This window comes from Zeugodacus cucurbitae, chromosome 2 (assembly GCF_028554725.1).
Source record: "Zeugodacus cucurbitae isolate PBARC_wt_2022May chromosome 2, idZeuCucr1.2, whole genome shotgun sequence".
In the NCBI taxonomy this organism is placed as follows: Eukaryota; Metazoa; Arthropoda; class Insecta; order Diptera; family Tephritidae; genus Zeugodacus; species Zeugodacus cucurbitae.
This window is the reverse complement of record NC_071667.1, coordinates 8,215,352-8,239,926: the sequence shown is the minus strand read 5'-3', so window position 1 is coordinate 8,239,926 and position 24,575 is coordinate 8,215,352. Positions and strand designations below refer to the sequence as shown.

Below are 24,575 nucleotides of genomic sequence, written 5' to 3'. Positions count from 1 at the left end.
ATGACGACCACTGCAAACGTTTAAAGGACTACGAAATAAGGGCATGCACCTGGAATGTCCGGACCCTTAATTGGGAAGGTGCCTCTGCCCAGCTGGTTGATGAAAATATTAATTAATATATTTGAAATATGGTTTGCTTAAAAACCACAACTTTAGTTCCTTGAAAAAAAAAATTAATACATTTTATGTTTTCTTAATAATGGTTTTATTATAAAAATCGCTTGTATTACTTTAGAAAAAGTGCTTATGGCAATAAAGTTTTTTGAACGCATAATAAATTATTAAAAAAAAAATAAGAAATAAATGTGTTTTAAACATCATTGAACTGCAGTGGCAAGTGCTCATATACTTTAAGCGGGCACCTTGCGGCTAATTTTATTCACCAGCTCATCGACACGTTCGCTCATGCCGGCAAATTGTTTAGGATGTGGACCGATCATCTGTATGATGGCAGCAACATCAGCGGATACCTTAAAATGACATATTTAACATAAAAAACAACAATAAAAAATTAAAAAATGCTCACCTCGAGGAAACGCGCCAGTGCTTTAAGCGTGCGGAAAGCTTGTTCCTCCACTGGATTGCTTTGAAAGAATTGCAGAATGGCCATAGCCAGTTCCACAGCGATATCATCAAAGACCTGCAAGAGATAGATTCAAATGTCCAAATGGAATTACTATTTTTGTATAACGGAAAACAAACAATAACATGCTTACTTACCACTGTCTTCACCTCCTTTATAGCAATGTTGTAGAGCATCATCGAACCACTGTTCTTCAATTGTGGACAATTAGAGAGTATACAATGCACCGCCACTTTGGTTGTGACGCGTATATTTGATATTGTTTGACCTAAATAATCCCACTCGGAGATATAAAGCAACCATTCGGAGGGTCCAATATTCTCAAAGAGATTACACATCTGAAATAGTTAGAAGCCATGATTTCAGTTTTCCATTTAACGCTGAACCAAACAAGCATATGAATTGACTTACAAACATCGCCCACGCTTGTTGCTCTTCGGGTGTATGCTTCTCAATGTCTTGTGCATAATTCATGAGCGAATGATCGCGTCGATCTTGATGCAATATAATGATGACATCATCCTTCAGTGCAGCGTAAGCCAATGTACGTATTAAATGCACACGTGTGTCGGGTGAAAAGTTATCTTCACGCAAAACCCGTTGCACGAAAACGAGGAAATTATCGCCTAATACCCAAGAGCCCTCATCTTCGATCAGATACTGATGCAATTCCTCCATAGCAGTCTCTTCATCTTTGTAGATTTTGCCATCGAGCAACCTGACGAGGCATTCCAATTCAGTCTTTATCTGTAGGGATTAGTAAAGGAACGTGTTTAGTGACATCGGTACAATTCTATGTGAGAAGGAGTGGAGTTTCATTTATGTATATCGGCTTGCTCATAACTATTGATCTCCAATACTGGTGCTTGAAAAATTCTTTATAATGTTTGACATTGAAATATATGTACATATGTAATAAGAGATTTAATAAATGCTGACTGTTCAAGAATTCAATCCTTAGGATAGTTGTAAAGTATTTTGACTCTGGACTTTGAGCCTGGGTTCAACAAAGAAAACCTGAATTATTTTACTGTCATATTATGGTTGAATCAGAGAGAATGGCTAACCTATCGAATATCTATGCGGCAAATGTTAAAACTCTTGGAAGTATTTCTGACTTGAAGGAGATAATTATTTCAAATTAATTTAGATTTAAATAATTTTGTTAAAGTAAAATTCCATAAATATTTTTCATGACTGTATACAATACATTGTATATCCATAGACATATATATGTACATACATATGTATATGTGTATATTTGTTCTTATATTATCCATTAAATTTCGCCTAAACACTTACATTGATGTCTTTATGTACTAGAGCTGGTTCGCGTGGGATTTCCTTCTCCTCAGTCGATGGGGAGCGTTCTGTGCCATTTGCGCGCTGTTGTTGTTGGGCGGAGGTGTCACTGTTGTTGTCTGACATATTCACCTAAAAATATCATTAAATTTAAAATGCCGGAATTTCAGTTGGTTTATAAGGAAGCACATAATAATGAAAAGACAATTTTTATAAATAAAAATGATACAGCAATATATAATAGATGCATTTTATTAAGATAATAATAATGAAGATAAATACTTAATAATGTGCTTGTGTAAGCAATTATTAACTCATATAAATTAAATTGTGTATGTGGAAGTGGAAGCTACAATGTAAATAACCGCTAAATTACACTGCTACATTTGTACATATTTGCATTTTATTGTTTATAATTTATGTGAACATAAATCGAGAAAATTCCTTTGAATATATATAAAGTATTTTTTATGGAATCTTATACATATACATTTATGTATATCGATAATAATATTATATGCTAAAATGTGTTTTAAGATAAAATATAAATTCGAGCCTCGAATGAGCTCGTTGGTAAAACTCAAATTGTTTCAAGAATTTAAATCGACTTTCGTAGTTTTACTATAATTCTCTAGACATACTGAGTATTCTTTTTATATATAACAACAAATATAAATATGTTTTTTTTTTATTTTTTTTGTTTACAATAATACTTTAGTTCTAATGCAAAGTGTCGTCATTTAGTGCTCTTTAAAGTAACATAATTTTCCAAGCACATATGTAGCCGTCAATGGTTTCTTTCGTGACCATTGACAGACAATGTCGAGTGCTTAGATGAATAGGTGAAAATTAATGCACATTTTTTGTAAATAGCATAAATATTTATTCACTTAGAAAGTGGGTCAACTCAAGTTACTCAGTCGGAAGTATATTTTTAACACCATTAGTTAGACGCGTGTGTGCTAGTTTATATACATACTGATCTCTTTCATACATACTGATCTGCACTGCAATGAAGTAAGATGAGTGCGTGACTGCTACACAGTGAATTATTTGTTCGAAATACACTTCAAGGTCGAACAGCTTCAAACTTTTCAAAGCTAGTTTTACACTTAAAGAAAATATTTTACGAGAAATGCAGCAATTATTTCAAAGCATAGGAAGATTGAATTTTGTTTAGTTTCTTTGGAAATTGTATAAATGTCAAGATGGAAAACCTAATACTTTTTGGTAATTTATAATCAAAAATATTTTATTGCAATATTCTAAAAAACCTATGCAACTGATGGATGTCAGTATGTCCTCCCATAAATCATATTTTATACCGGAATGAGACTACAAAATATATGCATATACAGTGGAACTTCTCTAACACGAATCACCGTAATCCACAAAGAAACTTCGAGTTATAGAATTTTCATTAAAACATACATTTTTCAAAAAGCTGTAAAATATAAATTTACCCACAGTTTTAGTTATTTACTTCGCAACAAGTTGTTGTATGTACATTAAAACATGTATTTTATAATTTTGTTTGTTGCAGTTTGCTATTGTTTGGCTCTTGACGCCTATATCTCATGCCTTTGTTACACGATTTAGGAAATCTATACGAATAAAATCATATTTTTTGTTCCCTGATAGTAAAGTTTTAAATTTTGTATTATTTCCTGACCAAAAAGTTCGATTTATGATAGGAAATTTGTACGAAATTTGACTTCTATTGCCACTTCGAAGGAGTTCGAGTTAAGGAGAACTTCGAGTTATAGAAATTCGAGTTAGGGAAAGAAATTTGTATGAGATTTGGCTTCTAAACGCTATTGCCAATTCAACTGTTCGAATTATGAAGATCTTCGACTTATAGAAGGTTCGAGTTATGGAAGTCCCACTGTATTGCGGTAAAGCGATTTGTATGAGATTGTGAAAAACACTTATACGCCTGGGCGCTCCACACAGCTACTCAGCTATAATTACACAGTACGATTTTGAATTGGATGTGACTCAAAGCAAAGTGTATTCAACAAAGTGAACTAAGTATTTGAAATACCGGTTTTTGACAATAAAATAGTAAACAATTCATGTATTTTTTTACATTAACCCGTCTTTTTTATCTTGAACAATATAATATATGCATATTGATAAAATTGTTTGCAATTTGTCATTTGTAGCACAAAAAATTAGTAAATTGCTTCCATGAGTTGTTTTGCATAAGCAGAAATTATTCGGCATTTTCTTTTATTCATTTAAAAAATATATATTTTTTTTGGTTGAAATTTGTTTACTTTTGAATTTTTGAATAAATGTAAGGGTTAAATCAATGGCAACAAACATGCCAAATTCGGGTAAAAAAAAATTAAATGTCATATACTTAGTTCACTTTGTTGAATACACTTTGACTCAAAGTACTTCTAAAATGAAGTTAGTGACAAATAACTGAAACTACTAATAAATATTGATTTCTATGAAATCTAAGGATCGACGAAATTTCATAAGAACCTCATATAAAACTGAAGTGGGGTAGATGTTGTTTTCATAAACCCATACTAAAATTGATTAAGGGATATTTTCAGTGGAAATTTCAACACTCTAGAGGTCCACTCAAATAACAGTACTCTTTTAAATGACCTAATATTAGAGTTATCGAACGCATGATATAAACAAAGAAAGTCTAGCGGAAAGGATTTTGTTTATTTTGGTTTATGTGGGCATAGCATCGCCCATTATTTGTTTCACCTTAATATCACGAAAATCATTTGACCAATCTCCTTCATATTGCTTTCTCAGCATGATTTTCAAAAATAATCAGATTAAACCACGCCTACTTTGCACATAACGCACTTATTGTTGCCAACAGCTGATTTGGCTTAACAATAGATAGGTAAAACATTGAGAAACATATCGAAAATAAACAAGACATATAGACTTGTTATTAGTTCAGATTCTTCAAAAAACCGCTTCGCTTAAAAACAAAGTTTTCTGAAATTATATTTGTTTTTCTACTGGGTGGCGCCATGTGTAAAATGTATTTTTGTAATTATGATGCAAACGAATTCGTGGAATGTCGGTAATCATGTTCTTATAAACAAATAACGTTGGTTTTCTCAACTCTAGCATGCCTCATAGGCTAAAAAGTGAACGAGATGCTAAGCAATGGGAAACAATCGCTCGTCACCAGCCAAATACATACATCATTCACACCAGTGGAATTTCAATATAGCGTATTTCATATGAAAATGAACTGTTTTGCTACTTGCTCGACAAAAGGAATATAAATATTTGCGTGTATTTCACTACGCTTCCACACCTATGGAGCCAATTTAATAAATTTAGACAGTATGCTGAGTTGGAAAAAGGTAAATAAGCGCATATTTCTTAAAATAGTAACTGTATTTATAGACGGGAAAGTGGGGAAAATTGTCACCGTCTGTCTTCTTGTTTCTTCTGTTTGCACTAATTTCTCTGCGCTGAGTGGACAATATGGGAAAACAAATGCAGCGGGAAACGCAACGTCGTGTTGCGGCGCGGCAGCCATTGCTGTTTCTAAACGGCTATTCTTAGAAAATTTTCACTTTGGAAAGCACAAACTATATATAAAAATTTCATTCAAATAAATGCATGTTTATAAAATAAATTTAATATTTTCGTGTACTTTAGCGGTTTATATACTTGAATCACACTTCCTTTTTTATTTATAATAGCTTACTCACTTTTGTGCACAACTTCTGCTCGTTTTTGAAATTTTTGATAATTTAATTGCGCCTTATGCACACTATTTTTTTTTTTAATTTGCTATACTTTCTCCAAAACACTGTTGACACTGTCTTTAAATTGTCAATATTTTTTATTTAATTCACAATTTATAAAAAAGGGTATGCAGTCTTATAACTTTTATACGATCACGATCAAACCAACCGCTCACTTCGAAAATATTTTTCACATTGCCTTGCGAATCGTGACAGTATATGTCGTGTTCCGAAATACGCTTTCGACACTCTCGACGTTAGAAATGTGTACGAAAAAGTGATATAAATAGGTTATGTTACGTCGCGTTCTCGTAAGATTACGATACTCAGCAGCAATTTCGAAAACACGAAGGCGCTTTCGGCCGGCCGGCGTATGAAGCAAGTTTCGGGCAATATGACAGTAGCGCAGATCAGTTTTTTTACTTTAAGGGATAGGGAGTTATAATGAAATCACTACAAACAGTAGGTTAACCCATTAACGAAAAAATCCAAAAGGTTTAAATATCGATTTGAAATTAAATGCGACTGTTTTATTTAGGTTGTTTTTTTAAAGTGATCTAGTAATGGCACATAATTATTTTAGCTAAAATTAACAATATATGATGTAATATGAGGAAACTGCCTTTAGAACTCAGAGGACTATAAAGTAAAATTTGATGTCGGTGAATATCTTTCGAAATGAAGCGCATAAATATACAAGTTTTAGCTCTGATTTTCTCTTCGTTGCAAAAGAAAAAGTAGCGAAGAATCTGGCTTTGGTTTTGTGTGGAATTCGCTAAGAAAATTGTTTTGGCGGAGTTCTGCAGTGATGACAACCCAAATATGCTGAACTGCCAACGGTGTGTGTGATTATCATAACCCTTGCTCTGACTATTCAAAAATTATAATCCGTTTGCTCCAACAGCTGCTGCTTTCAAGATACCAATTTCCCTTTTCATACCATTCGACATAACTTCAATACTGAAACATCTGTTGCAGTTCAAAATTAATACCATTTTTTATTATTATTGAGTGGTTTTGATTCTATTCATATTTATTTAATGCTGGTACAAAAACATTTTAGTAAATCACTTAAAAAATTACTTTAAACACACATTGTGTGGTAGTTAGTTCACAAGTGTTAACCGCAGTTTAAATTGCCCATTCGCAATGTAACGATAATGTCCAGCGCTCGAACCGAAAATTTAAAACAAAAATCAAATAATAATAAAATAACAACAACAAAGTAAATTGGTATCAGAAAGCAATTATGCATCGGGGTCCTGCTTAGCTGACCACAAAAACCGCTTTCACAGCACAGCAGTCGGTCCTGTACTGTCGTCTCCAAGTGTGCACACTTTTATAAATACATACATATGTATATACTTAAGATTTCACAAAAATACAAACATGTGAAAGAATCTGCAGGCAACATTGCTACAACAGTTGCAATTTCCAAAGGCTCTTTGGTGGCTCGGGAATAATTATAAGCTAAGCGATCCACTTTCATGGTCAATTGTACGCCAAACGCTGCACCGAGCAGTTCAGTTAGTCCAGCTAAATTTTTTGATATAAGGACATAAAGAGTATTATTCGAAAATTATTTTAAAATATTGGCAAAGTGTAAAAACTGAAGAAGAAACTCAAGATTAGATAACAATCGTACTGCAAGAAGAATTCTTCATAAGGAAATTACCAAAAATGTTAGCATGGAAAGTGTGGACAATGATTTGGCTATTGTGTCTACATTCTACACTGCAAAGAGAAGTGGATAATGACAATGAATTGAATGTAAGTCCAATAAATAAATAAAAATTAATAAGTGATTGATTGCAACTTAGATATGTATTATTTGCAATATTTATAAGTAGTGTAATATTTCTAGTTTAATTTCATTTTTTAAATAAATTGTCTATCTATAAAACTAATATTTACACAAATTATATAATATTTTTTTTTTTACTTTTTTAGAATTACTATTTTTTAATATTAGATTATATATTGTTTAACGATTTATAAATGTAAAAAATTATAAATATTATTTACTTTACAATCTTTGTCTCTATTTCAGCATCAATTGCGAGGCGTCATCCAGTGGAAGTATGACAAACGTCCATTTTGCAACGCTTTTACTGGTAAATTCAAAAGTCAACACAAAATATATTGAATATAAAAAATATATATTTATTTACAAAAATATAATACGTTTTTTTTTTCTTACTTTTTGTCTTAATATATTAACCAAACTCAAAGGTTGTGGTAAAAAACGTTCATCTCTTCCATACCCTTTATGGAAACGCACTGAGTTAGATGATGTCAAAGCGTATAACAATGACGACGACATGTCGGAAGGGCTGAGCGATCTCATTGACATAAATGCCGAACCAGCTGTGGAGAATGTACAAAAACAAATTATGTCACAAGCCAAGATATTTGAGGCCATCAAGGAGGCGAGCAAAGAGATATTCCGACAGAAGAATATGCAGAAACTGCGTCAACGCGAAGCCAATCCCGAAGCAGTTGAAGGGGTTTAGGTGAATAACAAGAAGTCAGGCAGGGAATTAAAGAATATTTGTGTATTTGTGTGACCATAAAAATGTTGATTCTTTCAATCGATTAGACGTAGTTTTGAAAATACAAATTAATTTGACAAAATTATTTACAAGTGAAATATTAAAATAAATAAATAAAGAGTAACAAATGCAAGCAGCGTTATAACGCCTAAACATATGTATGCTATTAGATTACATGTAATTTGTAAGATAAAGAGAAAACTTAATACTTATGCAGTAGAACCATCGTTTATATTGTGACAGGCACACTTAATTGTTCGACTTAGCTTTCTTTGACAGACGTACTTTTACGCCACCCTTCGGCTGAATACCCACCGCATGATTATCTATGATGATTTCACTTTTACCCATCACTTCCACATTGAAATTCTGTAAAATTTTTACAAGACCCAATTTCGAATTAATTTTACCCATACGTAGAGCAATGCATTGACGTGGTCCAGCACCGAAAGGCATATAAGCGTTGTTATTATAATTGGGATTTGAAGATGAAAAGCGTTCGGGATCATATACCATAGGATTCGTAAAGTATTGTGGATCACGGTGAATGCCAAGCAGTGGAATGACTATGGGTGTACCCTTTTCGATCACGTGCTCAGTGCCGGGTATGATGTAGTCTTGTGTGCATTCACGACTCAGAAATGGGAATGGATATTTGCGATTTGTTTCTGTAGAAAAAAATATATTTAATATAGATATTCATAATAAATATAGAAACAATAAAAAATGTGTACCTTGTAAGCACAAATCTAAAAATGGCATTTCTTGCAAAGCGTCGTAACTCATCTGGCCATTGTGTCGCGCCAACACCTCGTTAACTTCGCTCTGGGCACGCGCCAACAAATCTGGATATTGCGCCAATTCGAAGATGGTGAAAGCGGCTGCTGAGCTAGTGGTCTCTTGACCAGCTATATAGAAGATAAAACCCTGTGCCGCTATGTCGTCCAAAGTGAATTCCTTCTCTGCGCCAGTGGCTGCGACAAAAAGAATAAATATTATTTAAGAAGCTTAACGGTTTTAAAGTAGTGAATCGCAGTAGAATTTCATAAATATTATAAATTCTCGTTTCACAAGGTTTTGCTCTTACTTGTATTGGCTTTTGCGCTCCAATTGTCATCATCCTCGTTGATTTTGCCTGTGTTTCTTAGTTGCATCATCAACTGCAGCATATCCTTGCGTACAATATTGTGTTTTTCACGATATTCGATCGTGTCTTTTAAGATTTCACGCAAGCCAACAGCGGTATTATTTTTAAAACCCAACAGAACCATAAATTTTATTATGCTGCAAATAGTAGAAGATTTTTCTTAGAAGAATCTATGTATTCAAGTTTCTATAAATGTTGTTCATATCTTCCAGTACAATATTAATTTACATATATTGTCAATCAGTCAACACACGTATACATCGTTTGCGTATGAAATCGTTCTGTTATCTATAGTCCAATATATATGTACATACACACATACAGTTTTGCATAGCCAACAACTGCAGTGGTTCAAATTCAAATTTAACAATTGGAAATATATTAGATACTTACGATGGACACAAGAAGATTAACATTCCGATATTTGCATTGATTAAATTATTGCGACGTGCTTTGTGTACGAGACATCTGAATTTATTTTTGGGATCTTCAAAACTGTTTATATCTAAACCGAAGATAACCGAGCCGATTATGTCGATAGCATAACTGTAAAATAAAATTAATAATGTTTTTTATAATAAATTATTATTTTATTTTGTTGCTTATGCTCACGTCACAAGAATATCCTTGATGTCTACTTCCGCGCTACCCTTATCGGGCAGTATTTTATTAAGGTGTTCAACCATTTTGTTACCAATGTCATCGGAGGTGTGAAACATGGCTTTCAGTTTGCCCGAACTGAATGATGGTGTCAGCTTCTGACGTAGCGAACGCCAACTTTGACCGCGCAGCGAAAATAAATTGCATGACAATCGATCACGTTTCTCATCGACATACACGCCGCGATCGTGAAAGCTGGTAAAATCTTGTATTAATATTTGCCGTGCCAATTCGGCATCACGTATCATTACCGCCGGCCGGAAAAGCAAATAGATCCCGACGAAAGGTGTTTTGGCCTTTAAATAGGCATCATATATTGCTACACCCATAGATTTCTCATGCTTAACGACGGATGTTAGACAACCGCAAGGAATATTCGTATCCGGATCGCTGGGGAAATTGCGACGATTCCAATAAGAATACTGGTGTTTAATCAACCAGAAGAGTAATGTACCCAGTAGTAGAAAAAGTAGTAACGCGATCATATTCACTGAGTTTCACTGAAATACTTCTTATTGCACTTTGTACGAATGCGCACATATATATGTAATTATGTTTGTTTACGATAATGACAATCTTGACCGGTTGATGTTTCGCAAGACAATTTTAACGACTAGTTAGGAGCTTTGGCTTTTGCAAACTGAATGTTTTCTATAAGTTTATAAACAACGAAGCGAGAAGAGAACATTCAATGACGTAACTAAGCAATCATATGTAAGTACATACATATATGTGTATGTGTATACAAATGATAATATAATACATAATGTCAACAGGTTTCGGTGTTTGTGATTTGTTGAGTTTGTTTGTTTCTTATCAATATAAGCCGGTATTCCGCTCGGAGTCTTTAGAAGTATTACCTTCAGGTGTGATATACTGCGGGCCCGGTGATTAATAATGTGAGCTGCATTTCACCATTATCAACACCATTGTAGTTAGGCACAACTATGTATGTATATACAAAACTACACATACAAATTAGCGAATATTAAAACATAATCATTGTTTTTTGATAACTTAATAAGTATAATATACCTTTATTTCATCAGGCCGCTTGTTAAAATATCCTACTTGTTGTTGTGTTGTTTCCACTATAATCTGGTCTAGGTAACCGGAACTGATCATTAACGCAGGAACAAAATTCTCTTTGCATATATTTTAACACCACCTATGAATGGACATACCTTTTGGTCTAACCAGTTCCAGTGAGTAACAGTTAGATGACAATAATCCATTAATAGTATATTTATAAAGACAGTAAACAAATATTAAAAAAAAATAGTGTTTCAATTAGTAATCAGACTCGTTTTTATGTATACTTACCACCCTGTGCTTATTGTCAAAATGTACTAAAAACTTCTCAAATGTCTTCCTGTTTTTAATGTCAAAAATTATTTCAGCTGTTCAAAGGCGGTGTTGGCAATGCCGTTAGTTTCTTAAGAAATCTCTCGTAATAAACTACTACTTTGTGTGCGTGTTTTCTTCAACAAATTTTCTGTGACCAATCAGTTAAGTGTATTACTAATAAATTAAAATATAATTTTATAACAAAATTGAATGTGAAAGGAAATGTATTGAGAACGATTGTATAAAATAAAAATTGTGTGTTCGCGGAGAAAAGGAGTGTGTTGTGTAAAAGAAGTTGCACCACAATCGCCGTGCTTTGACTTTATTTCTTTGTGGGAGGAGCGCAAATCCAGCGACATCCAAAAAAGGCAAGTAAGTACGAACGAGTGATTTTATAAACAGAATGTCATGACATATTTGAATACATCTGTGTATGCATGAATATTTCCAACAAGAAATAAAAATTATTTTTGAAATTTTTATGCTACCCTTATATGTCTTAATTAACACACCGGCATTTGAATTTAGTAAAGGATTAAATAATAAAATGTGAGCAGCAGTAACTACTCGTTCATATATAAATTAAAATGTCTACTTCTTCCTCTATTCCTTGAAGTATTAAATAGTCCGACGAAAGCCGGTTTGTTGCACAACAAAAACCGTTGTTCTTTCGCACTAAGTGCTATTTACTTTCTCCGCTCTAATATATGGGGTGTCTGAAAGCTTAAACAAGGAAGTCCGTAGTTTCCCCCACAATTTATGTAATCCTCCCACCCTTACTCTCTTTATGTTGTATTTTGCGCGTGATTGCATTAATATTCATACATAAGCCTGTGTATATACATACATATGTACATATGTGCGTTGATCGCATCAACTACTTTAGCCAACAGTTGAATTGGGTCAGCACAGTTTATTGATGTTACCTTTATATGTAGTTTTTGTATCAAACTGGTTTCTATTTAAAGTAAATTTTTGGCATTAATAGTGAGTTTGTGTGAAGTTAAGTTATTATCATTCCAAAATATATTCATTAACTATTGTTTCTTTATCAAGTATTTTATTTATTTTTATTTAATAATTACGTAAATATGATTTTGTAAACTGAATAATTTTTAATAAATATAACATTTAGGCTTTCTTTTATATTATTTTTCATTTAATCAGTCGATCAGTAATTTATAACTAGAATACATCGACAAATATCACAGTTGAAAATTTTGTAGACTTGTAGATTGAATGTAATAATTGTCTTAGCTGAAAGAAAGAACAATGACCATAATATCCAAAGCTCTTATAATAATTAAATATAAAACATAAGGTACAACTGAAAATAACGGAACATTTTACGGATATACTATCCGTTCCCACGACAGTCGGTTCTACGTAACCGGAACGGACCCGGATTTTTATTCGGCCAAGGACTGTCAAATCGGCAGCATTCCTCAAAATTATTTAGGGAATGTTTTATGCCGCTACAACAACACAACAACAACGGATATACTATGTGATATTCAGATAGTTGTTAGTGTCATATAAGTGTATAATATAAATTCATTCATTAAAATAAAATTTGTTATATATTGTATAATATCACATAATTTTATGCTATGCCCTGATAACAATATATTGCATTCAGTTGTTTATCAACTTATGATTTTGTAGCATTTCCGATTACACCTGTCTCATTGTTGTCTGGTGGTTTTTCTTATGCTGTCATTGAACTGTACTCATGTGTATTTCGCGATCAATAAACCATGCTCATTTCCTTGCTAGCTACTTCATTCTTTCGTATTTAAGTTTGTAATAAGGAGTGTCAGTATCGACTGTCTTGCTTTAGTGGGATGGGCATAGGAATAAAGAATGTACATTAGACCGGACTTAATTTCTTTTTTTTTGCAAAAAGAGTGTACCGCCCCCGCAAATTTTTCCTTTTTATGTCAATAACGAAATTCCAAAATCTTAAACTGATTGCCCTAGGTTAAGGCGTGGCACATGCCCTCTAAAGTGGCTAAAACCCGTTTATATGGACTTTTCAAGAGACAAGGCACGAAAATATAAGTAAAATGTTTCATAGATGTCTTTAGTATATTATTATATTGAAATTAACTTACGTTTAATGATTAATATTCTTTATAATCATTTAAACTTAAGCGCAAAGGTCTGATTGATTAATGCTACCGTATTTTTTCCTATACTCAGTTACTGTTTGCATAAAAGTTTTAAAACATAAGCCTTTAAAAAAATCGCAAAAAGGCAACTCTGTAAACTTATATTTAAATCGTAAAATAAAATGTTGGCAACAACGGAGGAAAGTCAACATCTGGTCAATACCGTTAGTTTTGAGCCACGTGGCAATTAAAAGTGTGTAAAAAGTGAAGTGTATTTATTTTGAGCTTTGAATCAGAGAAACATTATTGCTTTAAAGAGAATTGATATTGATTGTATTTACAAAATGGACACAAGGGCTAGTGAAAAAATTTATTTATTAGAATATGACGAAAGCCAAATTGTTGGATCTAAGCTGCCTTCCAATGGGCAAGTTTTGAAAGTGTTGTTTTATAACATGCGTAAAGTGAAATTGGATCTTCGTTCAAGTGCGTATCTGGTTATCAAAGAGGCCGAAATTCTTTGGAATAAAGCCCGTATTCCAGTGCGCCAAATTGATAGAAGTGTTCAAAAAGTTGAAGCTTTATATAAAGAATGGAAAAATCTGCAAAAAACTTGTAAACGCAGCACACCACTTCAAAAAATGCGAGAAGATCAGTTTATTAAAAATATGAATAACTTATTTGACATTGCGCACGGAAATGCGTTAGATTTAATTAAAATAGAAGAAGATAAAGAGTTTTTGAAGAATCAACGTAAAGAAGGCAGACCTGGTGCAATGGTGGGATGCGATCGTTCATTATTTGAAAAAGAAAAGCGAAGAAATACTCGTATTGAGAAAGAGGTTATCCGAAAAGGAAAGCAGGATGAAGAACAATTCCAAGTATTCCTAACAGCGAATGATTTGAGTGACAATACTGAAGAACTAATTGATGTATACGATGACAATACTGATGATAATACTGATCAAACTGCTAACTGTAGATTTCAACAAAAAAACAGAAAACGAGGAATAAAACATTTTATAACTTCAAAGCTTGTTGCGACCTTAGACAAGTGCAAAGTCAGTGATAGGGACGCAGTACGTATTCTGATAGCTGCGGCTGAAGCATTGGAACATGATATCAGTACATTGGTAATCAGCAAGACATCGATTCGGCTTTGCCGTAAACAAATTCGTTCGGAAACTGCTGCAAAACTGATGACGGATTTTAAAAACAGCAATATAGATCAAATTACGGTACATTGGGATGGGAAAATTTTACCGTCAATCACAGGAAACGCAAAAGTGGACAGATTACCAGTTGTGATAACAACAGATGGCATTGAACATCTACTTGGAGTACCTGCCCTGTCAGCTGGTACTGGCAAAGAACAGACTTACGCCATACTCGAACTATTAAAGGAATGGAATCTAACAGAAAAGGTATTTAAAAGTAATTTCTTATAAAAGTAAATATTAACAACATTCTTTCCAAACAAGGTAGAAGCTTTATGTTTTGATACTACCGCGACAAATACAGGTAGATTACAAGGTACTTGCATTTTATTAGAACAACACCTCAATAGAGAATTGTTATATCTCCCTTGCCGTCATCACATATATGAGCTCTTGCTGAAAAGTGCTTTCGCGAAATATGATTTAAAATTAAGTGGTCCATCATTAGATATTTTCCAGCGTTTTAAAAAAAATTGGCCCAAAATCAATCAGCAAAAATTTGCAAGTGGAATGGTGGATAAAAAAATAAATCTTGCGCTAAACAAAGCTGAACAAGACCAATTAGCTCAATTTGCTCATAACTATATCACTAAACAACATCCCAGGGCAGACTACAAGGAGTTATTGGAATTGAGCCTTATATTTCTTGGTCGAAACACAGAGCCTGTAAGGTTTAAATCACCTGGAGCGATTCATCATGCCCGATGGATGGCTAAAGCGATATATACAATAAAGATTTTTCTTTTCCGCCACCAATTCTTAATGTCGTCAGATGAGGCAAACGCTATACAAGATATTAGTGTGTTCATTTTGAAAATTTATTTGAGACCGTGGATTGAAGCGTCAATTGCCGCGAAAGCACCTTTAAATGATTTAAATTTTATTAAAAATATTATTAAATTCAATGAATTGAATGAAATAATAAGCAATGAAGTAACGCTCAAGTTTTCGAATCACTTGTTGTACCTGACACCAGAAGCAGCAGGTCTTTCATTTTTTGATAATGCTGTAGACCTTGGAGAAAAGAGAAAAATGGTTGAAAATCTCAAAAAAGAACAAACTAATGAGAATAAAAGAATAGTAACAAACATGAATGAATTAAACCAAAACAATATTTCAGATTTTGTTAACAAAAAAACAGTGAGCTTTTTCGAAAGATTTAATATTCAAACTAACTTTCTAAAACTTGACCCATCCAAGTGGCACAATGACTCCGAATTTCAAAAAGGAATGAATATTGTGAAAAACTTACATGTTGTTAATGATACCGCAGAGCGTTTTGTAAAACTAATGGAAGAATATAATGCAGCTCTAACAAAAAACGAAGAAGAGAAACAATACATCTTGCAAACAGTAACTGAATATAGGAAAAAATACGCTAGCATTAATAAATCAGACCTTTACGCTTAAGTTTAAATGATTATAAAGAATATTAATCAATAAAAGTAAGTTAATTTCAATATAATAATATACTAAAGACATCTATGAAACATTTTACTTATATTTTCGTGCCTTGTCTCTTGAAAAGTCCATATAAACCGGTTTTAGCCACTTTAGTGGGCATGTGCCACGCCTTAACCTAGGGCAATCAGTTTAAGATTTTGGAATTTCGTTATTGGCATAAAAAGGAAAAATTTGCGGGGGCGGTACACTCTTTTTGCAAAAAAAAAATTTTCCCATACAAAAAAAGACCAGTCTAATGTACATATAATTTTTAGATAGTTTCACATGCATTACAAATATTATGTTTTAATTTTCCTTTTCGGCAAAGGGTGTGTCCTTATGAGTCATGTCGAATTGGAATTTTTTTAGGTAATACTCAGAAATAAGGTTGGATTTTTATTTTATAATCATTTGTCTGTGTATTGCTGATCGTGGTTATATAAATGCGGGGTTTCTCTTTATAATATAAATATCGCCTTTCATACACCATATAAAAGTAAGTACACATTAAATTATCAAACATACTAAACTTGAATACATATAATTTTTTTTTTGCTTGCAGACATAAATATATTATTAAATAGAAAGTCGATGTATTGGCGCATATGATTGAACATTTGTATGTATGATTATTGTATTTCTACTGGAAAAAACCCAACACAATACAGAAGCGATAATGTCAACGAAAAGTTTCTATGAAATCTTAAAGTCCACACCAACGGCGAGCTTCGAAGAGTTGCGCCGTAATTATAAACAATTGATTCTACAATGTCATCCCGATAAATTACAACATTTAGATAACACAAATACCACAACAACAAAAGCATCAAGTACTAATGGTGATAATGCCACAATAATAACTAATAATGCGGCGACCATTACGCCTGCTACTGTTGACCTAAATGCCGAAATCTCAATTTCGACATCTTCAGATCAAAACAGTGAAGAATTTGTAGTCATAAATGAAGCTTGGAATACGCTTAAAGACCCCATAAAGCGAAGACACTACGATGCCGAACTGCTGTTGAGAAAATTTCAAACGCACAGTAATATCTTTGCGCGTTTAACGCTTGACGATATGAAACGCTGTGCCGCCACCGCAACAACAAATAGTGGAAGTGACAGTGGCAGTGACAATGATAGTGAAGTTGCATGCGGAGACGAGATAGAGGGCAAGTCTGCTGCGGGTGACATGTATTGGTACTATACATATGATTGCCGATGTGGTGGTCAGTATATTGTTGATGAGTCAGTGGACAGTGAAATACTCAACCGCAACCAGAAGCGTATGACCAACGTACACACTGCCAGAAAAACGTCGGAAGAGCAAAAAACGTTGCAACAAAAACAAAATAACATCGATAAGAATTTTCAAGCAGCTGCTGGTAGTGGCGCAGAAAATGCGTCTGCATCGATTTGCGACAACAACAGTAAAAACGGAGGAGCTGGTGTTTATAAAGACATACAGGCCGCTGCTGTTACTAATCGCGATGGCGACGACGCCGCTGACGATGGGGATGGTGAAGTGCTTGTCGAATGTAGTGAATGTTCTTTGGTGATCGTATTGACTTGAACGCACAAAATGTGTGCTGTCACGGATTGGGTGATGAAACAATGCGACACTACAAATGAATAAATATATAAACAAATAAATGTGTATAATAAAAAAATAAATGAAATTATGAAAAAACAATGCCATGATTATTGCGTGTGCAAAGACGAATACCAAAGAGTCAGACAAAAGATGCGAACAGAACAAAACCGAAATTGCTTCAACAGCACGAACTTACAAACACAACGTTATTGTATTTATGCCAATTAATAGCTTTCAGCGGCGTGCTGTAATTTCTTTTAAAAAATATTCTTACTTAAGCTGGAAAAGTATACAATATTCATATTTTTATGCTACTTAAGCACCTTGTGCAAAATAAAATTAAAAATACGATTTTATAGTCCTTTGTTCAAACCAAATCTGGCCAGAAGGCAATATTCGTTTGTTGGTTAAACAGATGTTTATATGCTAATTGGAAGATATTCAAAATATTTTCTTTGTGTTTTACGTGTGTACTTTTGTATGCATATATGCCATGTTACGCACCAGTTCATATCATGTCTTTATCGAGTCTTAACATCGGAGTACGAAATTGTGTTGTTATTTTATTTTTTAGTTCAGTTATTTATTTTAGTTTTCACTAGTGAAGTAAAGTCAAACGTCAATCAAAACAGTATTTACCGTTAGACGTTGAAACTAAGAAATTATTAACATATCAATATCCATTTACATGTTACTACTATTCACCAATGTCTGTTCTGAATCGAAATTTACATAACTTTTGTTTTCCTTTCGCCAAATAAAATTATAAACTCTGTAGCTATATGGCCCCTTCATACCTAGATATAACATGGAGAAAAAATATATATTCGAAATTGCCCATTGCGATCAACGAGTTCATTAATATGCTCGGCACAGTCGGTTGGTCATCGGAAATGATTTTGTATTGTACATGTGCATGATGTGTTAAATGCGTCAGACGCAGACAGTAAAATCCAAAAGTAACCGTATTTACTAAATGTCCATAAAACATAAGCACATATGTACATACATAGGTACATATACATAGTTGAGGAAAAGAAGAGTCATAAAACCTTGTGTAGTAATCGTGGTATGTACTGCAGTAGGTGCAAAGGCAAACTTTAGGAAAATATTGTTTTTTTTTATGTTATGAACTGAAAAAGTGTCATCCATAGCAGAAAATGTGTAAATGCGTGCATGTTAAGGTCTTTCATGAGCATATTTTACTTTTAACTAATAAAACTGTTTAAATAAATATGTAAAATGGGAAAAATGACACATGCCAGCCGTCTTGCAAAATACAAAATTTCACACTCAACAATGCTTATAATTTATTCCCAATTCACATTTGCAAGTTTTATTACGATAAAAGCGTGATTGTATGCTCAACCCAAGTGGTGGTGCAGCCACATATTTAAAATGATAAATTATTGTTTTTCTTAGCTGTATGTAGTAGCCTTACAATGTTGGTAATGAGTCAGCTGCTATCAACCATAAAAAAAGTGTTTTTTTTTGTTATTATATGTAAGATGAGCTGATTTCAAACTTAAATTATTTATAAATCTATATTATATCCAAATGACCATAAAGGGTATTTGTTGTTTGTATGCAAATAAAAATCAACCGGTCAGTTAAAAAACTTAATATATATATTTCTAGTTTATTTATTTTAAAATTTTATTATCTTAATTTGTTTTTACTTTGTTTAACCTCTGACACACGGAAAGTCGACAAACACTTTCATTTAGTTGCATCTAAGCCATATTTTCGCTTGGCGCGACATTAATTGCTTTTCACTAGCCGATTAACATTGTTGTAGTTCGTCATGCTGTTTTGTGTTTGTTGTTGTTTTCATCATATTTTCTTTCTTTTAAATGCGTTGCCCTCCAAAGTGCAACTACCGTGACAACTAAGACCACTCTAAGAACTATTAAAGCCCGTAAACATAAGTGAATGAGTGCATGTCTGTAGCGGAAAGAAACAACAACAACAACAAAACATAAATAAATAAGTGTTTGAATGGGCGTTTGTAGGTAACTAGTGGCAGCAGAGTAGTTATACTGGCATGCTAACATTTGTGAACCAGCGTGCCCGCGCACTTGGTCGAGTTATGGCGTACGCCCTTTGCTGATTTTGAAAATGTATGGTAAAATCGCCGGAAGAAACGTACGAGGAAAAGTGTTTTTTATATACATACATACATATGTATGTCGGTGTGTAAGTGTTGAAAGAAAATAGTTAAGCCCACCATAGCCATACAGCGAAAAAATCGCATTAATTGGAGCAGAGATTTTTTCCTTCCTTTCGCTTACTTCTTCTGTTTGTCTACATAAATGGCTTTTAATTACGCACGCTTGGCTTTGAAGCGCAACAGTTTTGAAAACATAAAACATCAATTAATTCATATGTGGTTATGATATATGCCTAGTATAGTATATTTATATGAGTATTTACTATAGTAAATATGTAGATATGTATGTATGTAGGCCTATGCAAACTTTTTTCGTATCATCATAAAAAAGCAAAAATATTTATTTTTTCTAAAATATTAAACATAAAGTTAATTTGGATATCATATAATTTACTCAAATGGTATTTTATATTTCTTGTGAGCATTCTATTTGGTTGAAATTGAGTGATTGAAATAACAGAAACATTTAATTTTACATACAGTATACTCTCGAAATGTAAATTCTCAGAAAGTAAATAATCGCGGAAAAGTTAATCACCTTTAAGATTACACATGCACCTCGAAAAAGTAAATTTTTTAAATTTACTTTTCAGAGAGTGTGATAATAAACGAAGCAAGCAGCGTTTTTTACGATGTTGCAAAAACACTTACTCTCTTGTTTATCGCGTCATTTTAGTAAATAAATTCTCCTACTTGATCCACTGGTTTAAAAATGAAAACGATGCAAATCAGGTGTCAGACTTTTTGAATTGTCGTACAAAAATGGTCGGAAAATATATTGCAAAAGAAAAAAAACAAAAGAATATTCAAGATTTTTTCTCTTCTTAGTAATTACATATGTATGTATGTAAATGTAAATATGTTTTTCATGTAAATCCATATGTTTTATTGAAGCAAATAAATGAATGAATTTTTTAAGTTTAAAAATCCATTTAATATTATAAAATCAGATAATCTATGTATATATTTGGAAAAGTAAATTACCCAAAATACCAATCGATTTACTTTTCGAGAGTATACTGTATTATATGGCTTTTATTAATATAAAACCGCAAAATTTTTCAATAACGATAATAAAATGAAAATAGCTCGAATTCGTTGTTAAAAAAATAGTGGTATTTCACATCTGGTTTAAAAAAATATGTATATGTAGATACAAAGAAATTGGGTTCAGTACTTGGTCGAAAAGCCTCTATTATTTAAAACTACCTAACAGGGACGCGCATAGAGTTGACTAAGACTTTATAAAGTTTAAAGGGTTTAGGTATTTCTTCCCAAGAATCCTTCACTACTACCCAAAGTTCGCGATTATTGCTTTCCAGAATATCTTCCTTTAGGTTATCTATAGAATTAAGGTCGGACCCTTGCGCATATCAAGGCATGAGCTTAATCCCGAAACCACTCCTTGGCTAGCCGACTTGTATGTTTCGGGTCATTATACGGCTGGAAAACCCATTTCAGAGTCATTTCGTTTTCAGTATTAGGTAACACTGTGCTATTCAATATATCAACGTAGACATGTTGTTCCATGCCAGTGTAGATACGATATAGGGACCCGGCACCATAAAAATAAAAGACCAACCCAAACCGATATTTTTGAACCTCCATGTTTTACCGTTATAGTAGTGTGTCTAAGTTGGTATTCAGTATTCGGTGAACGATGTACATACATACTGATGTGAACCTGTGCCTCCAAAAAAACGACTTTACTTTCATCTGTTCATAATATATTTCGTCTCTTTTCCAATTTCAATGAAATACTCTAACACACGTACTATAATTATTTTGAACACAACTGTATGTATGTTGATAATACATTTAGAACTTTAAATTTTATAGCAACCACACGCTTATCGAACCATATGCATATGTACATACATTCTTACAGACGTACATTCCAAAGTGAAGTAGATGCCTATCCATATGCGGATATTGCCAACGCAACTATACATATTTCGTATTACATACTAGTAACAACGAAATACTGTACTACATAAAATGTATTTTTCAATTATTTTTCCTAATTCTTGCATATACATATACCGGCATACATGCAAACACATATACGAGTGTATTCGTCGTTTAGGTTGTATGATTTCGGAATCAGAAACAGACATTTTTCATAAACTTATAAACTGCCTTACAACAAAAATATATGCCGACCTAAGATTATTCATTAAAATTAATATAAAAAAAACAATTATTTTGTCTTTTATTTACAGCTCAATTCGTAAACCCCTTATATACACCCATATTGCCGTATAAACAAACAAACGTCACCGTGGCTAAGGGAAATCGAAAATCGTACACCTCCACAACCGCTGCCATCACTAGTAAAGCCCGCAAAATGGCATCTACCGGCGATATTTGGTTACAATGGTTCTCCTGCTGTTTCCATCAACCACAATCACCGTCACGGCGACGCCATCAACGCCTGCACATCGATCGTTCGATGATCGGCAATCCAACGAATTTTGTGCACACTGGACATATCGGTTCGGCCGATGTAGAACTCTCCACGAATCATTTAAATGCATTGCAAACACAAATGCAGAGCAAAGGTGGCTATGAAATGAACTCTATACGATTGCAGGTAGGTGAAGATATATCAAAATATGCAAGAGCTATTTGGAGGCTTTTAGAGCGGCCAATGCAAATGCCTTACATTTACCATATTTTAATTCTGGAATAAATATGAACATTAGGGGATATGTAATTCCTGTCATTTCGATATTTCAGGCCTGCTGATGTTAATCGATGCTGACGAGGCTACTGATACCACTAGCAGCACAGCACTCATTGGTGGATTTTCGAACAACACTGCAACGGGCTTTTCATACATACACAAATATATGTACATATTAACATACATGCATACAATATTGTATTAGCCCAATCAGCGTAGTGCAATCAATTGAATCTCGCGTATACATACATACATATTTACAAAGAGTTTAAAATACGCACGCAACGATTAACGGTATTCAACTATTAAGTAATACGTTTATATTTAATATTGTATGTATTGCAATAAGACTTTAAACTAAAAAAAAAACGATGAGTTGTAATAAGTATTTTAACACACTACTTTTAAATCTTGATAGCATAACATTTAACTTGCTCGGAAAAAAATCAAAATTTAGTAATTAATTTTAGCTCTTTGCGAAATTTTCTAAATTGATTGCTCTCTGCCCCGACAATAAGGTGTTCTTCCAAATAAAAGGAGGTTATGCTTAGCTTATTTGGTTTAATATCACTTATATACCATTTCGAATATTTTAATGCATTGAGCAATCAAAGATTTTATTTTATATTGTAAGATAAATTATATTATCGCATACAACTTATACAAACAAAATAATTATTTTATCATAAGGAGGCACTAATTTATATGCGGGTAAAGTAAATGTCAATAACCCTTTGGTTTTTGTGGCGATTGCAAAGAATGTGATGTCATTTCGTTCGCCTTGTTTGTAAGTCTACAAGCGCCTTTAATGTAATTGACAATGTAGAGGAGTAATTTATGCGATTTTTACTTACTATAAATAAATTATATAGCGTGTGTGAAAATGCACTTATGTATGTAAAAATGCTTTTTGAAAGTATGTAGGTGACGTATGTAAGAGATTATGTACATAATATGTGCCTTTAGTTTTTTATTATGAATTAATTTTGTTTTTTGAAAAATTATACAACATTATTAATGACCAAAATCGAACCGAAATGTTTAATTAATTTTTATTTTACCGAAAACTTTATGCGCACTTATACGCATGTACTTAATAAAAAAGCAATTGTATGCTTTTTACATTTCGAACTTCATATCGAAATTCGAAGGCATTTGTTACAAATATAACGGGTTTTAAACATTTTTACTAGCATTTTAAAACAGCCAAACTTCATTTTAATTGAACTGAAAGCATTTCTTTACAAATATAAATACATACAAAAGAGATCGGAAAATGTTTAAAAAAATATATAAAAACGTACATGAATGAATATAAACAATAATAGCGAAAATTGTGTTAACAGATGAATTGTTGAATTTCCTAAATGCATTTACACACGCACAATCATACAGAAATACAGACACACATACTTATAGAAATACATAGTGAATAATGCAAGCGTAAAGTACATATCCTCATATGTACTTATGTATGTACCACAAAAAACCTATTTATATAAATATATATGTATATTTATTATGTACTAATTACAATATTAATAGCAAATAAATACTTTTTGTATTAACTTTATGAAACATTTCACTTCTCGCTGAAAATCGTGTATACTTTTTTGTATTATGAAATTTGAATTGTAAAAATTATATACATACATACATACATATGTAAGTTCAGAATTACTGACTGTCCTTGCAAAAATATTGTAATAAATAAAATTTGAGATTGTATTATAGAAAATCCTTTTGCATGAAATGGGAAATTTTTTTCAAATTTTACGTATATGTATATTTACCATAATAATTTACCTGTACGATTATATTTTAACGAAATATGAATTATTTGGACTCGAAATTATGAAATAAACCCATTATACGTAACATATAATGAGCACAAATAAAATGGTGAAATACATTTTTACAATTTCTTATTTTCTTATAAATCGGTGTGGGATATTATGTAGCTAAAATTTAAATGTATCGAAATTTCATTTACATGTAGAAAATGATAATTGCTAGATAATCG

At 32.7% G+C, this 24,575-nt stretch overlaps 5 protein-coding genes across 8 annotated transcripts; 3 read left to right on the top strand and 2 right to left on the bottom strand.

Annotated features, from left to right (window-relative positions):
- Positions 1-181: 181 nt before the first annotated feature.
- Positions 182-5,824, bottom strand: LOC105210113 (uncharacterized). The gene is made up of 6 exons (XM_011180872.3): positions 5,590-5,824; positions 1,886-2,017; positions 995-1,330; positions 721-921; positions 527-640; positions 182-470 (listed from the first exon to the last, which is right to left on the bottom strand). Exons 2-6 carry the CDS (start codon positions 2,009-2,011, stop codon positions 351-353), a joined length of 897 nt encoding a protein of 298 aa, XP_011179174.1. The 5' UTR covers positions 2,012-2,017; positions 5,590-5,824; the 3' UTR covers positions 182-350.
- Positions 4,201-8,260, top strand: LOC105210115 (cardioactive peptide). 2 transcript variants are annotated; one of them, XM_029038912.2, is made up of 4 exons: positions 6,038-6,464; positions 6,530-7,395; positions 7,676-7,739; positions 7,858-8,260. In XM_029038912.2, the coding sequence occupies exons 2-4, from the start codon at positions 7,306-7,308 to the stop codon at positions 8,136-8,138; spliced, it is 435 nt and encodes a 144-aa protein (XP_028894745.1). In that variant the 5' UTR covers positions 6,038-6,464; positions 6,530-7,305; the 3' UTR covers positions 8,139-8,260. The 2 variants fall into 2 exon arrangements, with proteins under 2 accessions (XP_054081169.1, XP_028894745.1); XM_054225194.1 differs by lacking the exons at positions 6,038-6,464; positions 6,530-7,395 and adding an exon at positions 4,201-5,235.
- On the bottom strand, positions 8,159-10,710 carry Cyp6d4 (probable cytochrome P450 6d4). Its single transcript, XM_011180870.3, has 5 exons — positions 9,937-10,710; positions 9,718-9,870; positions 9,265-9,461; positions 8,912-9,151; positions 8,159-8,845 (listed from the first exon to the last, which is right to left on the bottom strand). The coding sequence occupies exons 1-5, from the start codon at positions 10,467-10,469 to the stop codon at positions 8,427-8,429; spliced, it is 1,542 nt and encodes a 513-aa protein (XP_011179172.2). The 5' UTR covers positions 10,470-10,710; the 3' UTR covers positions 8,159-8,426.
- A 685-nt stretch (positions 10,711-11,395) lies between these two features.
- LOC105210110 (CDC42 small effector protein homolog) lies at positions 11,396-24,464 on the top strand. Of its 2 annotated transcripts, none has more exons than XM_054225195.1 (3): positions 11,396-11,699; positions 22,089-22,459; positions 22,606-24,464. In XM_054225195.1, the coding sequence occupies exons 2-3, from the start codon at positions 22,214-22,216 to the stop codon at positions 22,612-22,614; spliced, it is 255 nt and encodes an 84-aa protein (XP_054081170.1). In that variant the 5' UTR covers positions 11,396-11,699; positions 22,089-22,213; the 3' UTR covers positions 22,615-24,464. The 2 variants fall into 2 exon arrangements, with proteins under 2 accessions (XP_054081170.1, XP_011179170.1); XM_011180868.3 differs by having other exon boundaries at positions 11,398-11,703.
- On the top strand, positions 12,475-17,795 carry LOC105210109 (uncharacterized). Of its 2 annotated transcripts, none has more exons than XM_054225193.1 (3): positions 12,475-13,196; positions 16,431-16,598; positions 16,665-17,795. In XM_054225193.1, exon 3 carries the CDS (start codon positions 16,728-16,730, stop codon positions 17,673-17,675), a length of 948 nt encoding a protein of 315 aa, XP_054081168.1. In that variant the 5' UTR covers positions 12,475-13,196; positions 16,431-16,598; positions 16,665-16,727; the 3' UTR covers positions 17,676-17,795. The 2 variants fall into 2 exon arrangements, 1 of the variants encoding a protein (XP_054081168.1); XR_008469955.1 differs by lacking the exon at positions 12,475-13,196 and adding an exon at positions 13,207-14,866 and having other exon boundaries at positions 14,924-16,598; positions 16,665-17,013.
- Positions 24,465-24,575: the final 111 nt, after the last annotated feature.